The following is a 16111-nucleotide window of genomic DNA, read 5'->3' on the forward strand; positions in this document are numbered from 1 at the left end:
ATACAATTCTCCAGGGGGGTTCTTGTGGGGAGTGAAAGAAATAATTGATGTAAAAAAGATTTGAAGTTGGGAGTTGATTGAATAAATGTTCTTAAATAAATTGATGCATATTAAACTTCTTTTTTTTTTTAGTAAAATATGTCAGGGTTGGCGGGGATCGAACTTACAACCTCTTGTCAATGACGAAGACATCTGCTCTTCAAGGAATTCCAAGAGATACTAATCATCCAAAAATCAAATTTATGTGAACAAAAAACAAAAGATGTAATGAAAATAGAATCCATCAAAATGGGATTTGGGCAATAAAAACCAATCTGTCTATGTCTCTCTATTACATTGGAATGATCAAAAGCTTTGCTTTTTCAACCTTTCAATGGTCAAACCTTCCAAAACCAAAATCACACAACAACATCAACAACAACAACCATATAAAATCCCAAACATTCTCAACAATAACATAAAATTACTCTACTTTACCCCCTCTTCCCTATTACCAAACCACACTTTGTTATTCTAAAACAAAAATAATAGAAGAGTATCTGGCGAGACCACGGTCGACGTCGACCGCGCCATTTTTACGAGCAGGGTTCCCGGGCGACGCCGAGCCGAGAATTAGGAATGTCGAACAACAAGCGGTGGTTCTGCTGCTGCATGTTCGCTATCACATTCAGCACCGAGTTCACGTTGTCGGGCGCTGCTGCCATTGCCAAGCACGTCGTGCTCCCGGCCGTGCTGTGGATTAGAAAGTTGTCCGGTGGGAGCGTCACGTTCATCCCGGCAAACATGAACGTTATCGTCGGCGACACGATCGGCACGGTGTAGCACGTGTCGAACCCACCGAGCGACGACACCGTCGCGTTGCCCACTCGCCTCCTGAACTCGTCCCTCACCGCCGTGTACGCCGGCGCCACCAGCCTTGTGAACACCGTGCCTGTACAGCCCATTCACAAAGCAATCAACAAAATATTTTTAAAAAAAATAGAAAACACTTAGATCCTGACTGGTGAGAAAGTTTTATGTTTTTTTTTCTTATTTAAGATAGAACATATTATGTCAAGGATGAATAATCACCGTTCAACCATTAGCTTAAAGTTAAAAAAGTTAATAAATTAAATAAATTTAATTCATTTATATATCAAGAACCTAATATTAATCATGAATTTGGAAATAAAATGTTACCGGAATCGATGATGGTGCCGGAGCCGGTGGTGGGATTGAAAGCGAAGGCGGAAGGTGGGATGTCGACGACGCGGCGGCCGACTCTAACCGCGATCAAGTTGACGTAGTACAGAGAAGATCGCCGGGGGTTTCGGAGCAGCGGCGTGTATTTGATTCTCTTGGGCTGGGCCACGGGCCCAAGACGCAGCGACCCGGAAAAGTTGGGGGATTTGAAGCTTGGGAGGCAGTAGGAGAAAGTGGACTGGTACAGATTCTGGGTCTGGGATAAGAGCGATAGTGGGCCTCGGCCCAGGCCCAATAGGCCCTGCGGTGGCACCGACGCGCCGGTGGCTTTGGTGATGCACCCGAAGGTGTACGCCGGGACGGAGTCGTTGGCGAGGGTGATGTTGTCCTGAACCAGATCGGCGGCCACCGTGGAGCTGCCGTAGGTCAGGTTGAAACCGCACGCGCTGCCGCCGCAACTGGGGTTCGGTACCTGCACACAGGAACAAAAAAGATCACGTGCAGGTTAACGTGCGACCACGGATACGACACGGATTGGGGAAAATTCTTCGCCCGTGACCCAGCGCTCCGTCGGTGACTCACAGTCAGTCATACAAGAAAAAAAGAACTTGAAAGACATTTTTTTTTCTCTTTAGTACAGAACTAGGAAGCTATTAAATAGGTAATAAAATAAAATAAATATAAAAGTATAGATTGTTACATGATGTGATGTAATAAAGAAGAGCTCGTATGACGAGGTTCGGAGTTACACGTGTGACCTCGGATGAGAGTACTGCTTGACACGTGGGATCACAGATTGGCAATCAGGTAGAAAGCATCCAAAGTTCCAAATATTTTATTGGCCCAAGAATGGTAATTTCGAAAATTTGAAGTAAAAAGTTTTAAAAATTATCAATGACCGAGATAAAGTAATTATTTTGAACTACAATAAGATTACTTTTTTACTCTCAACAATTGAGTTATATTTGTTTGTTAATAATTTTAATAATAAATTTGAAAACGACCCATTTATATGCCACGCGTCAAATGACTTTCCCTTTCCAAATTTAAATTTGAAAACAAAGATTTCGAACAAATCATTCTCCAAAAAGATCGACTTCACCAAATAAAAAAAAAGTTAAATACCGTTTTCAATATTTTAAAAAATACATTTTTTTTTAGAAAAGAAAAAGAAAAAGAAAAGCATAAAGAGGGGAACCCCACACATTACCAACCAAAAGGGGAATGTAGGTAAGATTATCACACATTCAAACATTGAATATCCCGACCGCATATCTCCCGGCTCCACCAAAACAGGTGGCGCGTGAACTTCAGCTATAACACTAATAAGTTATATGTATTTAATATTTATCTTGTACAGTATCAAACATCGACTATTTCTCTACAGTATAGTTTCAAATCTCCGACGAAATACCAATTATCTTGAAATCTGCTGACCAACCTCAAGTATTAGAACTTCCACGGCTACATGTCTTGTCTTTCAAATATCTCTATGATATTACCCATTGATATTACCCATTTTAAACATAATCATGACAATTTTAATCTTAGTTTCAATCAAAATTGTAACAGGGATGGTGTCCCTACCTTATAAATCCGAGATGTTCTTTTCTTTCTTCTATGTAAAACTTTAATTGCATTCTCAAAATAAAATATGATCCGACTCGTCAACTTAAAATTTATGGATGGGGTGAACTTCTGCATTTGTCGCTATATCTTAGTTTTGTTGTCTACTAAAAAAATCTAAAAATCTAAAAAAAAAAAAAGAAAACAAAAAGAAAAAAGGTATTTTTTAGAAGCAGACAGGGGTAGTGTACCTGGTTGCACTGAGGGGAGTTGCAGGGGAGAGGTTTGAAGGAGGATGATTTGTCGGAGGAGAAGACGGTGGCGGAGGGGCAGCCGAGGCAGCCGGAGCAGGGGATCCAGGCGGCGTCGTTGCTGGTGTCGAGGGCCATGAGGAGGGTCTGGGCGGGGGTGCCGATCTTGGCCCGGACCACGTAGGTGGGGCTCTGGATCAGCTGCCGGGCGGAGGCGATGGGCGCCACCGATCGGCGCGCCACCAGGGACGACAGGAACTGGAGCCGGGCCTGGTCCTTGCGCAGCATTTGGACCACATTCTCCGCCCACGACAGGGGCTTCGATTTCAAGACGCTGGACACGTGGAACACTTTCAGGGTGGCGCTGTCGTCGGCGGCAGCGGCGGCGCAGTGGAGGAGGAGGACGACGACGACGGTGAGTGGGAGAAAATGGGAGTGGGGGTTATTGTTATTCATGGCTGGACTCAAATTAAAACAGAGTGAGTGGGGGAACTGAAGTGGGTTTTAAGAGTGGAGACTGCGTGTGGTTTATATACACACATTCCTCATCCTTCTGCCTCTTTTAACTCTCTTTCTCTCTCTAGATATTTTTTTAACTAATTTATGAGTTTTATAGGTCATATTCAAATTTTTTTATTATTAATATATGTTGGGAGAGGAGATAGGAACTCACAACCTCTCGATTATAGATATATGTCAATAAATTGTCTCTTCAACAATGAAGAAAAACCGCTGAATATTTGACGAACTTATTATTATTATTTAAAAAAAGTTTATGTTTTTGTGTTTCTCTCTCTTAGTTGTCAAAAAAATTTAATGGTTTCTCTTCATTGTTGAGAAGGCAAATATTTTCCTATGTCAATTACTGCTGAGACACTTCAAATTAGGTTAAACAACATCTCATTTTAAATGAGTCGTATTAAAAAAAAACATAAAAATGAAACAAAACTTCAAGAACATTAGTCCGGAAAACAACGTGCGCTATACTATTTACCTCCCTCCTGATGTGATTCATTGAAATTAATCCGTTGTCCCCTCCGATTTTTCGAGCTTCTTCCACAATCCATATGATTTCAGAGATCTTGCCTCTCCCCATTTAACGATTTAATTGCTTCGAGAGAATCAGACTCCAGGTAAATGGGATAACAATGGGACAACAATTTTCATCAAATAGCTTGCATGCCCTCACAAATAGCCTAACATTCTTAATATGTCAAAGAATATGCTATATATATATATGATGTGGAGGCCACGATTTTTGAATCTTCAAAAATAAGAAATGACTAAATATCTTAACAATTGATTGAGTTTCTCCATATTTTTCTAAGAGTAGATGATATTGTTTTCTTTTGGGCTAAATTTCACATAAAATTGTTTTGAAATTTATCAAAAAAACCCTAACTACTCTTGTCAAGTCGAGTATATAGCTTAATAGATAAATTGACTTATTATTTTCTGTAAAGTTGAAAGTTCAACAACTCACCCAACATTGTTGGTGTACTTGAAGAAAAAAAGATCATAAACATTATTCTGATGGCTATTTGATGTATATTATTTAATATAGAACTCTAAGTTCTGTTTTTTCCAGATCAGCTTACGCACACCTCGACTAATTAGTGTCGTAAAACACAAAGTTGGAATTACTAATTCGTAAAGTAGGTGCCCATCAGGGGATTTGAACTTATTCCCTCTCAATTAATCTTAGTTAACCAATGGATCATGTCTTACTCGCCGAAGAGAAATGATGCAATATTAAAATGGATGGAATTATGGGGGAATGTTATAATATAATTGATGGTGGGGAGAGGGGAATGATGAGAGTGGGAATGGGATTTGTGGTTTGGTTTTGGGAACAGACTGGACTCCACTTTGGGGTTGGACCTCTCGTGCCTATGTCCTTTTCATCACACATCATGTCTCCTTCCCCACCCCCTCTCTAAATTTCTTTCTTTCTTTTTTTTTCTCAATTTATTCTCTATTATTTTAAATTTTTTTAATTATTTCTCTTTCTATTATAACGGTTAAAGTTGGTTGATGATAAATTTAGACGTGATATTTTAACTAGTGAGTTGGGTGTATATATCTTCGAATCTCTTATTTGTAGTCATTTTGATTGCCGTTTAAAAAATGGGTTTTTGAAATTTCTTCCTATTGGGAATCATCAAATGACCAAATTTACCCCTAACCTATTATGTTTTTTTACATTAATATTTTCTGTATTAAAATTATCTATTTTTATTTCTATTTTCTACATTTTAATTTTTCGAATTTAACTTTTATGCATTTTAATTTTAATTTTTCTACATTTAAATTTATTTTTAAATATAAATACAAATTATATTAAATTAATGTATAAATTATATCAATATTTATATGGATATTTTTCGAACATTACATAAATTTAAAACTTTCCCACAAATAAAATCCTGTAAAATAAACTTGACTATCCAAATATTCTCGAATATCTTTATAAATTTTCCTACAAAACAAACGTGTCTATCTTGAATTCCACATTTTATTTTGTAGTACAATATCTGGGTGAGGATCGAACTCACAACTTTTTTGTTGGAGATAAGTTAGACTCCTTTCACAAGTTATAAGAAAATTGATTAATAGGGCTTTGAGGAGGAAATGAAGATGAACTAAAAAGTAAAGAAAGTGTAACCTTCTGAGGAACAAAAGATGGGTTATAAATAATGGAAAAATTAAATATATATATTTTTTTTGTCATTTCACACAATAATAATTCAAGCTATTATTTTATTAATTGTGGTATCTCATGCATGCATCACAATTTAATTAATTATTCAATATTATATTAATTTGATTTTTTTTTTCCTGCATTAAGCCAAACAGCCCAACACGGTTCAGTTCATTTTCGAAAGCAAACATTGCAAAAAGTTTGCTTTTCAAGATAAAACCAAAGATTTTCCATTTCTTTTTTCTTGTCACAATCAAAATTTTCAGCTTTTTAAAAAATTTTCCAAAATGAGATAAAAGACATTTGAAGAATTTATAGACTAAAATCGTAATATAATCTTGTTTTTATTATTCCCACAAAAATAGGAAAGAAATTAAATTAAAAATCTAAAACATACTTCCTCTCTCTCTCCTATTCAAACATGAATTGGAATATTATTCATGTGTAAATAAAAAATAAAAAATAAAGATCATTTCCAAGAGATCTAAATCTGACTTAAATTCAATGATTATATATAATAATTGAGAGGTAATTTTTATAAACATTATTATAATAAAGTGAGATCTTCATCATATTCCTCTTGAATAAAAAAAATTAAAGAGCCACAAAATAATAATAATAATAAAATTAGGGAAAGAGAGAGAATAGATTAGCTCTGAAAACATGTCTGTATTATATGTGATTTTTTTTTTTTTTTTGGTCTATTCTTCCCATTTTACTTGGAAAGCTCCCACTTTGAAATGGGAATAAAACCCAAAAAAAAAGTGAGATTTTTTTTTTTTCTAATTGTTCTAAAAGATGAGTTGGGGACAAATATCAGATATCTGGCTTCAATTCAAATCTTAGATTAATGCATACACAAATATAGATCTAATAAATAAAATATGATTAATTGTTCTTCCCAAAGAAATGATTCTTTTTATTTGATTTGGATTGGGGAGGACAATAAATAATTATAACAAATACCAAAATATCAAAATTCTAAACTAATAGTTAAATATAATAGCTATACATGAAAAATCCATTCCTTTATCAAAACAAAGTTTTAATAGTATAGACAGGGAATAATTAAAACAAAATAAAAAATAGCTTATTTTTTACTTATTTGAAGGGAAATTTGGGCTACTCAATCAATTTTATGGCTCAATATAACTACGAAGAATTTTCAATACTCAAAATTTTTTCGAATGGCTTGTTCTCTTCGGTCTGAATAGGTAGGTAAAGCAATTCCCTAAAAGTGATCCGTTACTTTTTTTGTTGTCCATATTTCAAAAAATTCATCGTATCCAATGTAATTGACATATCTAGCCCCATTCAACGATAATCCAATGATATTTTTCTTCACTCACTCATGATGCTTTGAGAGTGGATTCATATTTCTCTATCAGGTTCTTTTTTTTTTTTGACGATCAGTAAAATTGTTATCATCTAGGTTCTTGATATCACTAAGCTTGTCGTTTGTTTGAAAATTCATTCTACTCTTTCACAACCGATGTCGGATAGCGACATCACACAACAAAAAAATTCACAAGATTTTGTGAAGAACGAGAGAGAAAATAATAAGTTAAAAAACAGTACTGTGTTGTGTGGGAAAGAGTCAAAATGTGAGATGAAATTGCATGTGATTCTACTGTTAGAGTTTTGGCCATTTACAAATAATACAACCCAAATTAATTGCCTTCACACTTAGAGAAAATATGAACATATTATATACAATAAATATATATATATATAACTTCTCCACATTCCCCAATCATAACTTAATTCAATCACATCAGAGGAAGAGAAAACTGTGTGCTAAAATAAAAAACCATAAACCCAAAACCCAGCTGAGGCTCAAATATTATTCATCCTTTTATTTTAATACTTGCCTTGAAAGAATATGTCTCATATCATTGAAGAAAAAGGGAAATTACATTATGACATAAAATTAATATGTATTTTTTGAAACTATGTCACAAGCTACATAATGTTGACATTTTATTTTATACTACACTTGAAAATACATATTTGTGTTATTTATTTGATTACATCGCAGAAAAATATTGAGATTTGTTAGATTTCTAATTGTTTCATTAGCATTCTAATTAGTTGGCTAATATTCTATATTGTTTGTTAATGATTTGTTATTCTTGTTTGGCATCTCTTAGCCATTTTTCTCTAATTTGTTACACATGTATAAGTAGGTGTATAATACATGAGTTAATATATATGCATAATTATTTTACCACATTATATTCTATTTTTTCTACTTTAATAAAGAATAAATAATTATTTTTGTTTTATACCTTAGGAACGAGAGATAAATATTACATAAAGGAGAAAACGAAATATAAAATAGATGAAATTGAAACTTTTAAGGAAAAGGGACCATTAGCCATATTTTAAGCTGACATATATCTCCAACTAAGAGGTCGTGAGTTCGATCTCCCACCCCACCAATTGTACTAAAAAAACCGTATTTTAAGAAAATAGCCCTGAGTTTTTTTATTTTTATAAAATGATCATGAGTGGATAAATAAGCTTATGAGAGCAAAATAAATATATTTTTTTAATACAACATGTGAGGTGGGGATCGAACTCACAATCTCTTAATTGGATTTGAGACATATACCCATTACTGCTGAGCTATACTTACTTTAACACAAAGTAAATGTATTTGTAGTATATATTTGTATATTAAAATATATGTATAATGTCACATGATCTACAGTCATCCATAATTTGTTAAATATATATAAATATATAATGTATTTTAAAATGTTTTATTTAATATTGTTTTAACTATTTATTTTTTTAAAACAAATTATAATTAAAAATGTTCTCTCGTACCCTATAATTGTTTTAGTTCATAAAAAAAGATAAATAAAATTGTATTCGAATAAACAAGACCTAGAGTTAACAAGTTCTACTTAAACTTAAGTACGTGTCTATATATATATATATCAGATTTTTATTCATTTAAAATTGGTTTTAAAATATCCAAATAATCAAACCACATAGATTTGTATGATAATGTGTACTAAATTATAGAAGTACAATTTTAACTTATATAATTGCCTAAACCAATAATTAATAAAATAAACAATAATTCTAAAAGAAAACAAATGGTTTCATGTTAGGTCACATGATCTAGATCTATAACTTAGATATGCTAAACTACTCATGATATTGTAACTTCTATTTGATTGGAAATGAAATGACACTATTTTTTTTTTTTGGATTTTTCTAATTAAAGTTTAGCCAAAAAGACAAACACAATCATGTCACTCCAAATTAAGGGAATAAATTAAAAATTAAAAAACTCAGTGTGAGTAATTTTAATGAGAGATTTAATCCAGCTTTTGAAGTTTTTGGATTTTGTTTATAAACAATCGTGTCACTCCAAACCAAATTTAAAAAAAAAAAAAAAAAACAATAAGTACAACAACCTAGAGTAGAGTGTGGATTAACTTTATATATACCTTAAATATTTGAGCTAGATTAAGTTTAGCTAGAACCAAATTAAAATTATTAAAACTAAACTCAGAATCCTAGGAACAAATTTCTAATATATCATATTAAAATTCCATTCAAACGTAATTTAATATATATGTCAAGGATAACACGTACTCAAATATGCTTAAGTCGTTTTAATTGGTTTCACTCAAAATGACTCATACTAGTAGAGATATTGTCTCATATTTATATATCAATGATTTTCTCCTTATCTAACTAATGTAAGACTTTGATCGCAATTCGAACGATCTATTAAATTCGGTTACGTACTGTTCTATTTGTTGTTGCTGCATATCGTTATTGTCATTGTAGATTGTCGTCACCCCTGATTGATCTGAAACGCTGCTGCCGATCGACAAGAAGAAACGACGCCGTCGCGGTACGCGGGCTGGGCAGCAGAGGAAAGGCTATATTGGCAATCACCTCTAAATTTGACTCAAAAATTATATTTAAAGCTTTAAAGAAACTATTTTAAAGGGAAAACTGTTTTCTGGTTGAACCATCTTTGTCCACGTTTTTTAGATCGGGATGACTTAGACCGTCCTTCCCACAAACAGCGCCAAATGTTTGCGCAAAGAATTGCACCACACTATTTAACGAACCAAGCTCGAACCCAGTCCCGACTCGACCTAAACTCAAGAGCGAACCTGCACAGGAAGGCAAACACTCCGACGCTCAAGTTAGTATAGGTCGGACTCAATATTTAGCTCGAGGTGAGATTCGATACCTGAGCGTGAAATGAGGTCCTCTATTTATAGGTGTAGATCCGACAGTACTTACGACAGGCGATTATATGTTTTTTCTCATGTCGAACCTGTCGGGTTCAGAGCAGATCGAACCCCAATCAGGTCGAACCTCGGCATGTTACACTTAGTCTTTTTCAATGGGCGAACCCAGCCACATCGACGGGTTCCAGGTGGACCTGGTTATTTCACTCCTTGAACTCCAATGATTGTCCTCCACGTGTCCAAAGGTATTTTTACTCCAAACAAAAACGATTCCGTAAATTTATTAAAATTCATAGCAATATAAGTTATTTATTATTATTATTATTCTAAAATCATTGATTAAATTCTTGAAATCCATTGAAGTAAAAATAAATAAAAGAAAAAAAAAAGTTTGTGGCAGCTTTTTGCAGGCTTTTTCCGTTGTGGTCGCTTTTGCTTCACGAGAGAGCTTTTTTCGCCTTTCCCTTTCTTTTTACTCTGCCGACAATCTTCGAGAGGTTTCTTTTTATTTTTTTATTTTATTTTTTCCCCCTCGTGGTGAGGTTGATTTCATAATTATTCTCTGGGTAAAAATTCATTTTTTAATATTCAGTAAATAAAATTTATTTTATCTTTCAATTTTTAATTTTACTAAATTAAAATAAGTGGTAAAACTTTATATATTAATTTTTGTTAATTTTCAATTTAATTTAACTTATAATAACATAAATGAGTGAGAAAAAACAATACCGCTGATAGTAAAATAATAATACTAGAAAAGCCAGATGTATATATATGCAAACTTCATCAAAATATATAATTTTTTTAAAGTAAAATATGCATACTTCTTACTTGGTAATTTCAAGACAAACGGTACTTTCATAGATATTTGTTTTTCCAAATTCATTGGAACTTTTTTAGTAAAGTTTGAACATTTTCTTACTGATACGAGACACTTTTTTACCTGCTTTGATTTTGCAACTCGGTTCATGTTTAGAGTCATTGCATTTTTTGTGACTTCATTTTAAATATTTTGTAGGTTGAATTTTTGTGTGTCTATTAGTTAGTTGAATGAGACAATGTTGTATTTTGGTTCCAAGGATATATTAATTGAACCGAAGATTTAAAGTTAAAAATTTAAAAGTACAGGAGTAAAAATATTTATTTTTCTATTTTAAAATTTAAAGTCATAATTATACTAATGTGATCAATTAAATTGATTTTGCACATAAAAGATGAATCTGTAAACAAAATTAATGTTAAAATAAATAAATGCTCAATGTATCCTTTTCATTTTTTTTCTTTTTTGGACATAAAATGTCCTTTTCATTATTGAAGTATGTACTATTTATCATTTTCAATTTTGTCTTTACTATTTTAAAAGTTAAATATCTTAGTTCGCACATTTTAATTTGGGCTTTCTGTGTAAGTTATTTAATACGGCCCAATAACCTATCTTCAAGGCCCAATTATTTCAGCGTTGTTGGGCTCATCCTAATTAGTAATTGGCTTATTTATTTATTTTCATATTTAACCCCAAAACAATTTGAATTTTCAAATTTTACCCTCTTCGTTTATACCTCTCTTAGGAGCATCTGATATTGACCAAAAATTTATATTCGAACTTTTATTTTCTTTTATTTGGCGGGAAGAAATAGGGAGAATGCTGAGCGTTATTTATTCTCAAAAACCATTATTTCTTTTTTTATTTTGTTAATAATTGGATTAAATAGGCTTTATATTTAAGTATAAAATTTGGTTTTTTCTTTTTTCTTTTTATTTTTAAAATTCACCCCTTCATATTATAGTAGGGTCGACACCATGGTGTCTAAAGCAACTAGTTCATAGGCCACTTGTTCTCATATGCGAGAAAATATATTTTCTCGATTGGCATCCAACAATTTGAAGTACAAAAATAAAACATCATACAACATGTGAATTATAATAAAAACGTTGAAAATCCAACCCTTGTAGTCCGATTTTCAAATTTATTTTTCTATATGTTATTTTTTGAACTATAGAAGATCTTCACAATACCTCATCATAGATTTTCATATTTATGAAAATCCAATCTTCATGGGATTTTTTTTTCTGGTTAGACATGTTTGAAATTCCAATCTTTTGATCGATGACGTGTGCTTTAACCAATTAAATATTACCTAGATTAGTCTGTTATCCTTCGGGGGTCTTTAGTGACTGGTGGTATTTTTATTTATATATTTTATGGATTACTAATAATAAGGATTTTTATTGATTTTTTTTAATGTAACAAAAATCTTTATTCCATATAAGTTAAACAAGAAAGTAATATTGTAAGAAGAATATGATTCAAAGGTGATTGTGATTGCCTCGAATAATTAAGAAATTCATTCCCCCACCTCATCCCTTACCTAAGCCATTTGTTTTTTTTTCCAATTAAATATGGCGGCTGCTCAGCCTTTTCTTTTTAATAGTGTTTTATTCTATGAATTTGGCCTAAAAAGTCATTTTAATTTCTATGCTAAACATTAACAAATTATTCAACGATCATACAACATAAAGCCGCGAGAGTATCAAGAATTCAAAACGAATTTTAATTATTGGCTCGATGATTAATGGGAAAAAAAACAACTATTTAGATAGAAATGGATTTTCATAATCAGGTAAGTCCTAATCATAAAAATATGTATTTTCTACAAACAGGGGTGGGAGATTGAACTTTCAATTTTTTATTTTTTTATAATACAATAATATCATGTGGAGGTGGAGTTCGAACTTACTTTTTTTATAGGAGATCGGTATCTTAATTAGTTGAGCGGGTTGACAATTGAACCTTCATTTTTAAACAAATGTAACTGGTGTGCCTTATTTCATTGAGCTACGATTGGACGACGTTGAAAAGAGAAGAGACCTAACAATGATTTATAATAGACATAGACTACACATCTCATCGTCAAATCGCCAATTGGTTTTGAGATGGAACCCATGAATATTAATATGAACCCACCAAAATAACAGACCATGACGAGCAAGAGAGAAATGCAAAAACATAGATAGCCAAGTATGTTTACATAAACGGTATCATTTAAAAATCCAAATCATTAATATAAACTATCCCATCCCCTCTTGAATTGGAGGGAAAAAAAAAAGCAAACGTATTTTATTCATAAACTCGAATGATTAAATACCTAATTAATGGCATTTAACGAAATTTAAAATTGCAATTCAATAATTTAATTTGACTAATTAATTAATCAATATTTAAGTAGTATAAATAAATAGAATATGAATGGGTGCAGAGAGTACAGAGATCAGTTGCAATTTCAGTTGCAGAGCAGAGCGGTGATTTGGAGAACAATGGCGACGATTCCGATCACGAAACCGGTGGTTAAAGTGGCGGCTCTCTGCGGCTCTCTCCGTAAGGCCTCCTTCAACCGCGGCCTTATTCGCGCCGGTACTTTTTTTTATTCTTTTTTTCCTCTATTTCTTTACAAGATTGTTGAAATTGGGAGGGGGATTTCAGATTTGAGTTGTTGTTGTTGCGATTTGTCTGCGTTAGCGATCGAGATTTGCAAGGATTCGATTGAAGGAATCGAGATTGAGTATCTGGAGGTGGAGCCCTTGCCGATGCTCAATACGGATCTCGAAACTCCGGCGGGTTTTCCGGCCGTCGTCGAATCTTTCCGCCACCAGATCCTTCAAGCCGATTGTCTTCTCTTCGCTTCTCCGGAATACAATTACTCCATCGCCGGTTTCTCTCTCTCTCTCTCTCTCTCTCTCTCTCTCTCTCTCTCTCTCTATTTCTCTTCGTTTTTTTTTCTTTTGTTGATGAACTCCATTGATGGCGACCATGGACAGACTTTTTCTTCTTGTGTAAGGAAGCTTGATTTTTAAATTTGTAAATCTTTTTTTTCTTTTTTCAATCTTTTTTTTGATAGATTACAATTTAAATATTTTGACTGTTCTTCTAAACATATATGTATAAGAAATCAGAATATTATTTTAGTATTCCAAATGGTAGAATAGTTTAAATAAAATGTAATGAGATTCTTTTATTTTTCTAGTTGGATTTTGTTCTCAACTTTACTCAATTTTAAATTGACGAGCAAATATGTAAAGATTTGCTGAGGAATAAATAATAATTAAAATTAGTCCCACCCACTAATTAAAGATCGGATGTGAACTTTGTCTTTGTTTTATGACTTTTTATATAAATAAAGAGGACAGGAGTTTAAATTTAGTCCATGTTATATATCGCATAGTTAGTGGTCAAGATATCTATCCGTTATTTGATAAATGTAATGGATTTATTTTATTTTAGTTAGATTTTTCAAAATATCTATTTTAATTCTTGAAGTTTCAAAATGTTACTATTTTCATTCTATTAATATTTTGGGGTTTCTGTGGGATCCTTGTGGCTCATCGATCTTGGTCGGATCCCATTTTTTTTGATGGGATGTTCGTTTGAGGTTTTGGACTCTGATACCATATTAATATTAATGGGGAGAGTAATAGTTCATGTCTATTATAAACCATGATTAAGTCTCTTCTCTTCTCATCTCAACGTAGATACGCCCTTTAAAAAGAGAAACAAATAAACAACATAGTTTCAAATATGTGTATTAATTAATTAATATATTGAAAGTGAGCACATAAATTAAAAGTCACGTTTGTTGAGCATGGAAGTGTATATTCTTCAGAGTTTCGAATTCTCACACTAGCTCGGTATTGTGTAGGTCCTTTGAAGAATGCGATTGATTGGGCGTCAAGGCCACCGAACGTGTTCGCCGGGAAGGCAGCGGCTATAATGAGCGCCGGCGGGGGCTTCGGGGGAGCGATGGCGCAGTTCCATCTCCGGCAAGTGGGAGTGTTTTTGGACCTTCACTTCGTCAACAAGCCTGAGCTTCATGTGAATGCATTTCAGCCACCTTCCAAGTTTGATGATAATGGCGACTTGATTGATCAAGAAACCAACGACAGGTTGAAGCAGCTTCTTCTTTCCTTGAAAAACCTCTCTCTGCACCTCCAATCCAATTAAAAACCCCAATTTTCTTTTGCTTCAATTTTGTTATCGACGCTACTTGTTTTTTCTTGTCTCGTCTCGTCTCTAGTGTGAAGATTTCGTTATCTATAATTTAACTATTTTGAACTTTGCTTAAATTTAGTCCTTAAGTAATTTTGTTAAACCTAGTACGACGCTACTATTCGACACCTTTTTTTACGTGGCAATGAAGTTGTGTTTAATTTCTATTTAGTTATATATTAAGCTATTTAGCCATACACGTGTTATAAAATAATACTCCCAATTTATGTCGCAATAAATATAATTTATATTTATATTATGATATTTTTTATGTAAGTGCATTGGTTTTATGATTAGAAAGATGGAATTGGATTCAAATACAACTCTTTATTGATCAAAACTTTAATTTTTTTTTTACTGCAAATAATAATAGAAAGGAACCAAAAAAAAAATAATAATAGAAGAATACTACTATAATATACTAATTCCTAACGTAAGTGACTATCGTGAGATTTGAATTTATTCCCTCTTAATTAACTTTAATCCTTTCGAAGAATTGGTTGAATCTTAGCTGTAAAAAAAAAAAAAAAATTCTCGGCTAATTTAACTAACTCGTTACAATAGCTTTATGGTAAAAGTGATAAATCAAGAATTAATTTTTAAATTCATCAATATAAATCAATAACTAATAAGCTATCTGTCCTTAATTCCAATATTTAGAAGGGCTAGTAAATGGATATAAATTAGTAGGCCCATCAGTATAGTTATGTTGGGCCATGTGGTGGGCTGGACCATAATAGAGAGTAAAGTCCAATGCTTCTAATGGGCCCGAATGAAATCAGAAACTTTTCAAATTTGCCATTCTTTTGACAAATTTCGAGGGCGTAAATAAGAAATTTTGAACCTTCAAAGAAACATTCAAGATTATATAAAATATAAATTTCAATTGTAATATAAAATTTTTGAAACAAATTAGATGCAAGTAACTACTAATAATGAAGAGGACCGAGTCATGGATGTCATGGACAAAAACTTTCAAATTTATTACCGGTTTGAATTTGTGTTATTTTAAAATTTTCAATTTGAATTCTTATGGTTAAATGATAGGTTAAATTACAAATTTGGTTCTTAAACTTTCAAAATTATGTCATTTTAATCTCTCTATACTTTTAAGTGTTTTTAATAAGTCTTTAAACTTTGTATT

General features: G+C 32.6%; 2 protein-coding genes across 2 annotated transcripts; one reads left to right on the plus strand and one right to left on the minus strand.

Annotated features, from left to right (window-relative positions):
- Nucleotides 1-265: 265 nt before the first annotated feature.
- Nucleotides 266-3554, minus strand: LOC111010179 (Eukaryotic aspartyl protease family protein). The gene is made up of 3 exons (XM_088117810.1): nucleotides 3000-3554; nucleotides 1180-1654; nucleotides 266-931 (listed from the first exon to the last, which is right to left on the minus strand). The coding sequence occupies exons 1-3, from the start codon at nucleotides 3453-3455 to the stop codon at nucleotides 576-578; spliced, it is 1287 nt and encodes a 428-aa protein (XP_087973936.1). The 5' UTR covers nucleotides 3456-3554; the 3' UTR covers nucleotides 266-575.
- A 9466-nt stretch (nucleotides 3555-13020) lies between these two features.
- On the plus strand, nucleotides 13021-15134 carry LOC111010167 (NAD(P)H:quinone oxidoreductase). The gene is made up of 3 exons (XM_022283505.2): nucleotides 13021-13338; nucleotides 13444-13635; nucleotides 14621-15134. The coding sequence occupies exons 1-3, from the start codon at nucleotides 13170-13172 to the stop codon at nucleotides 14920-14922; spliced, it is 663 nt and encodes a 220-aa protein (XP_022139197.1). The 5' UTR covers nucleotides 13021-13169; the 3' UTR covers nucleotides 14923-15134.
- Nucleotides 15135-16111: the final 977 nt, after the last annotated feature.

Source organism: Momordica charantia, assembly GCF_013281855.1.
Source record: "Momordica charantia cultivar OHB3-1 chromosome 9 unlocalized genomic scaffold, Mcharantia_2.0 BLBB01000009.1, whole genome shotgun sequence".
In the NCBI taxonomy this organism is placed as follows: domain Eukaryota; kingdom Viridiplantae; phylum Streptophyta; class Magnoliopsida; order Cucurbitales; family Cucurbitaceae; genus Momordica; species Momordica charantia.

What these genes read in the sequence shown, in the direction of transcription:
- LOC111010179 (XM_088117810.1), bottom strand. Translation starts at nt 3,455, where the DNA reads ATGAATAACAATAACCCCCACTCCCATTTTCTCCCACTCACCGTCGTC. An exon ending in ACTCCCCTCAGTGCAACCAG is followed by an intron (nt 1,655 to 2,999) that starts GTACACTACCCC and finishes TCCTGTGTGCAG; the next exon opens with GTACCGAACCCCAGTTGCGG. An exon ending in CGGCACCATCATCGATTCCG is followed by an intron (nt 932 to 1,179) that starts GTAACATTTTAT and finishes TGGGCTGTACAG; the next exon opens with GCACGGTGTTCACAAGGCTG.
- LOC111010167 (XM_022283505.2), top strand. Translation starts at nt 13,170, where the DNA reads ATGAATGGGTGCAGAGAGTACAGAGATCAGTTGCAATTTCAGTTGCAG. An exon ending in CCGCGGCCTTATTCGCGCCG is followed by an intron (nt 13,339 to 13,443) that starts GTACTTTTTTTT and finishes TGTCTGCGTTAG; the next exon opens with CGATCGAGATTTGCAAGGAT. An exon ending in ATACAATTACTCCATCGCCG is followed by an intron (nt 13,636 to 14,620) that starts GTTTCTCTCTCT and finishes GGTATTGTGTAG; the next exon opens with GTCCTTTGAAGAATGCGATT.